Source organism: Trichechus manatus, unplaced genomic scaffold, assembly GCF_000243295.1.
Source record: "Trichechus manatus latirostris isolate Lorelei unplaced genomic scaffold, TriManLat1.0 scaffold00035, whole genome shotgun sequence".
Taxonomy (NCBI): domain Eukaryota; kingdom Metazoa; phylum Chordata; class Mammalia; order Sirenia; family Trichechidae; genus Trichechus; species Trichechus manatus.
In genome coordinates this window covers 13,484,087-13,493,937 of record NW_004443971.1, presented here as the reverse complement: position 1 = coordinate 13,493,937, position 9,851 = coordinate 13,484,087, and the positions used below count along the sequence as shown (strand labels likewise).

General features: G+C 44.0%; 1 protein-coding gene across 1 annotated transcript in view; it reads right to left on the bottom strand.

Annotated features, from left to right (window-relative positions):
- Window positions 1-839: 839 nt before the first annotated feature.
- The window catches only part of KDM5B (lysine demethylase 5B), an 88,600-nt gene continuing 79,588 nt past the window's right edge, over window positions 840-9,851 (bottom strand). The window contains exons 23-27 of the mRNA XM_004375280.3: window positions 7,206-7,691; window positions 5,432-5,543; window positions 4,636-4,790; window positions 3,116-3,436; window positions 840-2,586 (exon numbers count right to left, since the gene is read on the bottom strand). Coding sequence (XP_004375337.1) covers window positions 2,449-2,586; window positions 3,116-3,436; window positions 4,636-4,790; window positions 5,432-5,543; window positions 7,206-7,691 — 1,212 coding nt within the window. The 3' untranslated portion in view covers window positions 840-2,448. The remainder of the gene's footprint in view (window positions 2,587-3,115; window positions 3,437-4,635; window positions 4,791-5,431; window positions 5,544-7,205; window positions 7,692-9,851) is intronic.

Genomic DNA, 9,851 nt, shown 5'->3' with positions numbered 1-9,851 from the left:
ACCCACTGACCCTCCTGGTTTTTCAGGCTCCAGCTTACCACAGCCCACCTCATGGACCTGCAGGACTACTGAGACGGAAAGTGAAATGTCGATTTCTGCATGTGTTTATCTTCTTTCCCCATTAGCTCCCGAGCTTCTCTAGGGTACAGGCCAGCTTCACAGCTCACACACAACAAACCATGGTTTTAGAAATCCTCATCACTCTGTAGTCATTTTGGGTACACAACAGAAGGGATAAGTGGAAGGTGAATGTATCTCTGTCTTCATCTGTAGTGCCTAACAGTGTGCAAAGTCAGAGGAACTGGGACACAATGCCCAGACTTTGTCATTTACCAGTAGTATAACTATGGGCAACTGACATCCTCTGTAACTTCAGTATCATCACATGCAAAAAGATCAGTGGTTCTCACCTTGGGGAGGGGTGATTTCAACTACATACATGCCTGCCTTTCCTCCTTCCCTCAGAGATGCAGAGATTCCTACCTCACCAAGGTTGCTATTGTGAGGCACTGTGTACAGTCTACAGGTTAAAAAGAAAGATCTAGTATGGGGGGTGGGTGATGCACACTAGACGGGCAAAAGGCTCTCTAAAGGCAGAGGGTTTATTATTCTGGCAGTGGCCCCTTTACGCTTAACTTTCTCAGAGGAAGGTGAGGACCAGGACGGCTTTCATCCTGTCCCAATGTCAGGGGGGTTCTAAGAATTTGGATACTAAAAAGGCCAAACCACTATTATTCCAGATTGTCTGGAGATTACATTCGTCTTTGTTGGCCCCAGAACCCCCATTGGACGAGGAGAAACATCACAACAACTGTGGGAAAACTGCAGACAACTAGGAGTCATTCTTAAAGAGATTTAATTATTTGAATTGCATAAAAGGGGATAATACATTTAAATCTCTGCTACATCACAAACGGCTGGTTTTTTGTTTTCTTTTTTTATTAAAGACCCACTAGTTCTATCCATTTCAGGTTTATGGCTATAGAATGTGGGAAAAACAAACATTAGCAACAGAATAGGAAAAATAAGCAAAAATCTGTTCCGTTCACAGAATGCCTTCTCCACTGAAGAACAGAGCCCTTTAAAAAGAAAAGGAAAAAATATGTATGGGCTATGCACCCCCAGTAAACAGTGAGTTAGAAAGAGGCAGGGAAGGAAGTCAGGAAGGCAGAGTCTGGATGTCCATGAGCTTCTCTGCAACGCATTCTTTCCCTGTCCTCTGTGAGGATGTCTCCCTTAGCATTCCTAAACCAAGTTTCCCTGTCAATTCAAATACAATAAAGTTATCTCCACAAAGAGAACTGAGGTGAGGATTGCAGTGATTTGCCAACATTCTGAGAAAGCTTATTTAAAAACAACATGGCTTTAAAAGACAGGTTCTGTTACTAGGGGTGAGGGAGTATCATTTATTTGTGGGGGCTGGAGGTCTATGGCCCACCAAACAGAGGAGGCTACAACAAAAGATCTCCTAATGTTGCTTGCAGACTAGCATCCACGGCTACTGCAGCCTGGCTGGGCAGAGGCAAAAGCAGGCAATCCCCTCTGGCTCTGAGAAGCCCAAAAGGCAGAGGGGCAGAAGCAGCTGTAGTCTAATGGCTCTAAATAACCAACATTTAATGTTATATTATGACCAAGGATTTATTCCACAATATAAACTGCAACATTTGATACAAGCTACCAAAAAAATAGGGGAGGGAGGAAGGGGGCAGGGAGAAAGCCAACATACAGCTGTGGCAATTACTTACAGAGCAGTCTCCTTTCTACATCACTAGTTCATCAGTGACTCTAGAAACTAGACATTTGCGTTCTGTACATCAACCAAATGCTAAAGCACCAACACACTGTTCCGAAGTTTGTTTTGTTTCGTTTTAATTCCAGCCACTGAAACCAGACATAGAAGTTATTGCTCAGATAAATAAACCTAGTCTACCAGGAAAAAAAAGTGAATAAAGAAAGAAAACAAACAAAAACCCCAAAAGTGAAAAACTTAAGTTCCCCAATGTGGTAACAGAGTAAACAAGAGAGATTCCTCCAATGAGGATTTACTGGAATTTCTGATGCCCTTCTGGACACTGAAACCTAGTTGGACTCTTATGCCGGTAAATCTCAGACAGAGGTAAGATTTTAATGCTGTACATGAAAAGGTGCAAGCTTCAATGCCTTCCAAATTGGTGGAAACCCCTGCAAAAAACAGTCAGCATTTCAACCTCAACAACCACAAACAGCTCTTAAGGAAAAAAATACAAAAAGTGTCAAAAATTTTTTTAGGTTTTTTTTTTTTCTTTTTTTCAAAGAGTTCTGGAAAAATGATCCCATAAGGAATAGAAATAGCACCGTTTACAGGCTGGTTTGAACACCAGTCCTGTAGCTTTGCTGAGAAATAGAAGGAGTCTTCTTGGTTGGAGTCCTGAATGACATTAAGGAGAGGGGGGTTTGTTTTTGTGATTTTTACTTTCGGCTTGGTGCGTCCTTCACAGTACAGCGCACACAGATGTAGTCTTCTTTCTCTGCCATCTCTGGAGAAACACCAACACAGACCTGATGAAACCACTGATTGCAGCTGCCATCACACTGGACCCAGTCCACCTGGTTACAAAGAGCAGGGAGACGGGGTTTTCAGAGGAAAAAATGCGATTCAAAATTGGGCAGGCCAGCCTCAAGATATTCAGGCCGTTTACCACTAACAGCCACTGTCCCACCACTGGGACCTCTGGCACAATAGCTATGCCAAACGAGTGCAGCTGGCCCACCAGCCAAAGCAACCAAGTCAAAGCCATTCTTCAAGTCGTGACTGCTTTGGGGTTAAGACAGCGTCGCCCTGTGATAAGCAAAAGGGCATTACATCAGCATCCCTCCCACCTTCTTAGCGCCGGGACGGTGAAAGCTGGAGGAGCAAGAAAAGGAAAAAGGGAAAAACAAGAGTTTCTTCAAGAAAAGGGAGGAGACCCAGGAACGATGGTAAGAGCAGAGATATCAGTGGGGGAGGGCTGAGCAATCCATTCAGATCAGCTCAAAGCAGATAAGCAGAAGAGAAAGACCCAGCGAGATGAGGTCTAGCTTACAGGGTTTCTGAGTTAAGGGAAAGCACGTCCTCTATGGCCCAAACCTCACTGACCTCATCTCCTTCTGGCTGCAGGCAGCTCACAGCTGGGCAGATGGCATCTTCATCCTCAGAGTCCTCCTGCTCGGAATAGGATGTGTCTGAGGGCAGGGAATGAGTTTCGGCAGAACGGGCTAATTCATAGCTACGCTCTCTCTCTAACTTGAAATTGTTCATGTCCTTGGGGTGGCTCAGTTTGATTTTCTTCTTTTTGGGGGTCCGCATTTTTTTAATTCGATCCCATCGCTCACTGGATAGGTCCTCTCTTTCCAGGCGTCTCTTCAGTTTTCTCTCAAGACTGTTGATTCCATCTCGCTTCCCTCGGCAGCAATCATTCTGGGTACAAGATGGGTAAATTCAATTTTAGCCTACAGTTGCCGATACTAAAACTAGTAAACCTAAAGAGAACACGTCTATTAGAAACCAGATGATCCCCCAATCAATACTGATAAAATACACATCCTTAAACATCCCCCATAAAACAACTGGTTTAACTAACTTCCTTCCCCTCAGTGTTAATATTCCTAACGGAACACCAGAAAAATGAAATGTTAAAGACATTTCAATATAGCCAACCAGCACCAGGACATGGAAAGATGCCCACAAAGATCCTTGTTTCCACCAAATCCTTGACTGACTGACTACTGTACAGTTTCCACCTATGTGTTTATAGTTATCCACTGACCTACAGTGTCCCTAAGAGACTACACTACTGCCTTCCTTTTTAAAGGATATATGCCCACCCCTAACAAGAGTAAGGTGCATTAATTGAAGACAATTAACAATGGTGCTATACCAGTTGGGACTATGATGAAAAATAAAACTCTAAACACCAGTATCAGCCCTTATACTATCTTTAGTGGGATTCTTCCCCAAAATGGCCTCAAATCTTCTTAGTAGTTTTTCTATACTAACTGCATTCTCAGGGGGCCTTGAATGTTATAGGTAAATTAGTTCACTAGCAGGAAGAGGCAACAGCCTCCTTAACTATGCAAAGAAATGGGACATTATATAGCATCCATCAAGTCAGTCAGTACTCAAAACGGGGCATCCTTAGTCTAATAACCCAGTCTAATTTAAGTAGGTTTGGTGGGGTAAAAAAAAGCATTTTGTTAAATGCTGATTCCAAAAATGTGCTTGATTTTTTTTTTAAAGACTCTATCTCAAAAGGCCTTCCCAGCTATGATTATATGCTCATCTCTACAGCATCTCTACCATAAAGAAGAAAAATTCTGCTTCTAGGTATTGTCATATGGGAAAATGAAGAGAAGCAGCTTGTTAAAAAGAAATGAAATGGAAAAAACTCACAGCAACTTAAGACAGGACCAAGCTTCAGGCTGTGAGCCAGGCTCCACGACATGATGCCCAGCATCTGGCCTCTCTGCCAGCCTCAGGGGCAGGTTGTGAGGGACAGTTTGCATCTTTTTCTGGAACTCATCCATCCCATTATTTAGACAGAATGACACTAAAAAGCATCTCCTCCCCCCTCTCCCCCCTCAGACTTTGCCTTCATCAGCAGTCTCTCAGACAGCTACCTTCTCACTGCTGGGTCTGACTGGTGAGCTTCGGTCAGTTTGCTGAGCAGGACTTGGCTTTGCAAGTAAAGTCTGGTAAAGTTCCTGAATTTCAGGAAGGGATACCTGGAGCAACTGGGCCTCCATCAACAGTTCATTCACTTCTGGACTAATGCCTGTTAAAGACCAGAACAAATCACAATTACGTATTAATTGCGACTGAATCCCCTCCTCACTTACTTACTGCTAATGCAGAAGAGAGTACGTCTGCCTCGATGGGTTTTAATAGAAAGCACAGAAAGAAGGTGATAGCCCAGGGCATGGGCAATCTGAATGGATCAAGTAGCTCAGACATTACTAGACACAGACTGTGACAGTGTGACAAGGATCAGGACTCCAGTTGCAGCTTTAAGCAGAACTTAGCCATTTATAGGTAAGTACTAGGAAAAAGGAGGTAGATTTCAAACTTTGATTATCTTTAAGATCCTCCACAAGTCTCCTAAGTAATGAAACCACAACGGAGCCCATGACTTAGCATCTGACAAAAATGCTTTGTATTTAATTATCAGTTGGCACTGGGATTAACCTTTTTGTCTCTGAAAGCAAGGGACATAGAGCCTTCCTCTCCATTCCCTTTGCATTTAAAATCTTCAAATATGACTCTTCCCTAATCTTGCCAACACATAGTAACTAATATCTTACACATTAGAGGATAAAGTCCTTTTTTACAGTCCCTGATCACCTCTAACAAAAACCTAACGCAAGGTCACTTGTTACTCTCCAGCCCTTGAAGTAAGAAATAATTAAAAGTACCAACCCTGGAGGGGGATACAACTTCGTCCAGTCGAGAAGGGGGAGTGTAAATACAAGGTTCTGCTGTCCCAGTCAGCAGGCAAGGAAAAAGATGTTGTGCCAGTAGGTTGAGATACCTAATGGAAAGAAAACATTTTGTAGTAAGTCTTCTTCAGGATTAAAAATATTCCCAACAATCCAATCAATGAAAAAACCTCGGGTTATCAGGCAGGCAAGCAAGAAAGAGAAAGATCTGATTTTCCCAAACTGACAGAAGTCTCCTGGCATCTGACAAAAAAAACCCAAACCAAACCGACTGCCCTCAAGTTGATTCCAACTCACAGCGACCCTACAGGACACAGAAGAACTGCCCCGTAGGGTTTGCAAAGCTGTAATCTTTGCGGAAGCAGATTGCCACATCTTTCTCCCGCAGGGCTGCTGATGGGCTTGAATCGCTGACCTGTCAATTAGCAGCCAAGTGCTTAACCATGCGCCACCAGGGCTCCTTCCTGACTTCTTAGATCTGGTCATATTAACTCATAGTCTCCTGAAGACCAAGCCTTTACTCCTCCTGGTTTTACCTGGACTGATTTCAGAAAGATGAAGGAGACCACTGGGAAACAAGCCATTTTCTCTGTTAACAACAGATCATATAGACTTTTAATCCCTATGTAATTCTCCATATCAAGGATTATAACATGGTGAATGAACACAGACACACACCCCTTTGAATGAACAACTAAGGACTGCCAGAAATCACTCACACCTTCATCAATATTTATTAAAGAAGGGGGGAATTCTCTTTTAGTAACCAATTAGTCATTAATAGTATGTCCTTTCCCTTTATTAATAAAGATAAACTCCAACACATCCTAGGTAAAAAAACAAAATGTCTCAACTCTAGGGCTGCCCAAAGAGTGTAACTCATATATCAACAAATATTTACTTAATCACTGCTATGTGCCAGCAGTATATTTCAGAAGACTAAAAAGAGGGGAAAAAAAAAACAACGAAACAAATATGACAGAGATCAATTTTTCTATCTTTTATCTCTGATCTGTTGAACTTTTAACTTGTATAATTCTTGTGTCTATGTTTGCATAGTACAAGGGAGTTGTGATACCTCTAATAGAGAAATCTGTGCTAGATTTGGAAGTCATCAGGCTGACCTTATAAAAACACTGAATTCTGCCCCTCTGATTGTACTTCTCTGGTGTTTTCACATTCTTTTCCTGTAGCCATCTTCTACAGATGGCAGAAAACGCTGCCCACCCCAGTGACAGCCAGAAGAGTCTGGCTTTTGGTAGAAAGAGTGTGGATGGTATGAAACCCACAGTTTTTCCTCTAAAACAATACAGTGCTCAAATATTTCCAAAAATTATTCTTCCTTAAAGGGCAGTAAGAGATAGAGGGCCAGAAGCTTTCTCTTTCTACTCAGTGACTTAGGTGGGAGAAAGCAGTGAAACAAGTTTAATCAAGCAAGAATTTAAAAAAATACATCTATATGTACATATAGCTTAACACACATAAATGGTGAACACAGACACATATATAAAAAGTTGACCTGCTCTATAGAAACAGAGTGCCTGAGAAACAACTCCTGGCTATTAGGAGCACAGGAAACTAAAACACCATGGCAGATGCACATGACCCTTGAAATGGAAAGCCATAGATAAAGTGAGTGCTGGTAACAGTAAAGCGATCACCAAGGCAAGGGAAGATCGGAGCTGCAGGTTCAAGAAAAAGGTACAGAACTATTATGCAGACTCCAATAACCAGCAAAAAACGTCCAGACTCACCTTGTTTGTCTCTGACACCTGTCCTGCTGAGGCTTGCCATCTGCTATATAACAGTCCTGACCCCACTCGATCTTGCACAAATTTTAGATTCCCTGATGAAAGCAGTTGCTGGGCTCTGTGTTGCCAGTTCACGGTTCTTTCAATCATATATCGAAGTGCATCTCCCTCAGGAAGGCGAACTCGGATACGCTGCAGGGAGGCCAACAGGGGCAGAATTTTCTCTAGTGGAGGTTTCTCTGACCTCCGACAGTGGGGACAAAGCCAGACTTGGGGGCCTTGAGAAATACTGGGTACCGCCACACAGGTGGTGTGGAAAGCATCCCTGCAGAGTTCACACTGAATCATAGGGGCAGCTGGGGCCTTCTGACACAGGCAGACTTTCATCTCCACATCTTGGACAGGCGACAGCAATTTCCCTTCATTGGCTAGTCTGAGAGATTGCAAGGCTTCCATTTCCCTTAGACGAGCTTCCCCAAGCGTTGCCATCTGAAAAGGAGTTACAGGTCAAGCACAATGTCATAGAAAACTCAGCCTTCCCTAAAACCCAAGAGTCCTAGCAGTTAAGGGAACAGGTTCCAGAGCAGATTACCTGCCACTAGGCAATGATATTCTATGTCTCTTCTTGGCCCTACTTCACACTAAGCTCTGTGAACATGGGCAGCATACCCCACTGTGGCTCAATTTTCTCATGTAAAAAATGGAGATAATAACAGCACACAACTCAAAGAGCTGTGATAAAAAATAGATGACAGGGGTATGGTAGAATACAGAACACTGTCTGCTTCACACACAGTAAATGTTTATGTGATCAATTACTTAACATACACCACTTCTTAAAAGTCCAACTTCTCTGCACATTTATCCCCTAGAAAATTCACTTCTCTTGAAACATACAGGCTTTTTGCACTCTACATGTACCAAGTTCTGAGCTACCTCATTTGTTGCTCATTTCCATTAGTTTTTGTGTCTGTCTAAAAAGGAACTTTAGACAGAAAAATCTCTTAGAGCAGCCACTACACAATGATATTCTATTTCTCTTCTTACTGTCTTTAACATTACAGCCTTCCATGTGTGCTGGACACAGCATTTGTACATAATGAAACTGGACTGCTCATGAAAAAATTAAATACAAACCACTTTAGAGAGGAGAAGCCAAGATGGTGGCTTACTCAGATGCACCACACTGCCCATCTACAGGAAAGACCTGAGAAACCAAGTGAAATGGATGTAGATAACAACCCTGGAACCCTGAACATCATAAACAAAGGATAAAGAATTGAACTGAACACTGATTGGAAGAAAATATTGAACAAACAAAGCGTAAGAGGAGTGACAAGGAGCAAAGGGGCTCTGCCAGCCATCCTGGCTCAATGTGGCCATCTTGAGACAAAGCCAGTAGCAACCCCGGGTGAGGACCACAGGAAGATAACTTCATGGCAGTCCCATAAGAGAAACTGTATAAACACAGAGAGAGGCAGGGTGAGTGGATCATGATCTGGATCTAAGGAAGGAAAATACAGAAAGGAGGTAGCCAGGATCCAGTCAGGTGTATGCATGAGCAGCAGTCCCTGCCCTCCAGGTTGGGTGCTGCGTATAAGGGGGTGGATCAGTGGAGTATCGACAGGAGGTTCCCAACCTGACTGGACTCCAGCAGCCCATCCCATCCTCACACTTGGTTGGGGGACAGGTCCCAAATGCTGGCTGCAACAGACAGAAGTGCCCAGGCACCAACATCTGCTAGCCGAAGGGGTGCACTCCCCCTCCACCGACCCTCCTGATAGGAAGCAGCGGAAGGTCCCATACCCCGGCCACCCCAACCAACCAGAGACCATAATATAAGCCCCCCACCCCGGCACCCTGATTCAGCCCTGTCCACCACCACCACCCATCCACATGAAGGCCAGCAATAAGCACATTCCTGCACACTCACCTGCTTGCCACTCACCCCCCAACCCAGTGAGCGACACTGACCACATGACTGCGTGCACATCTGCCCGTTACCCACTCCACTCCCCCAAACTGGCAAGCACAGTGACCACATGCACTCGACACCTGCTCCCACCCCTGGAACCAGCAAGCAGCAGAGCCCACATGACGGTGCATACACTCATCCACCACCTGCCCCCTCCACTACCACCACCCTGGCAAGAGGCAGCAAGCACGGGAACACGCACATGCTCTGACCTGGCAAGTGGCAGCAACCACTCTTCTCACTCGTCCACCACACCTGCTGCCCCATCCACTTAACAAGTACCGCTGGCCGCTCCTGTGCCACTGGATTGATTTCAGACGGTAGCCAATGCCAACTGAGGCCATCCGCAGCTGCCCCATACAACCAGCAAATAGAGACCAACCACTGCCCCACACACAAGGAAACAGGTGGTGAGCGCTCCAGTACTGCCAGACTAGTGACTGGAGTAGCAGACTCGACCCACACACCCAGATATATAAAAACAAAAACAAATTAAATACCTATGCTCTTCAAAAGATTTCACCAAAAGAGTCAAAAGAGAACCTACAGACTGGGAAAAAATTTTTGGACAGTACAAGTCAGACAAAGGTCTTATCTCCATAATCTACAAGAAAATCTAACACCTCTACAACAAAAAGACAAATAATCCTATTAAAAAATGGGCAAAGGAAATG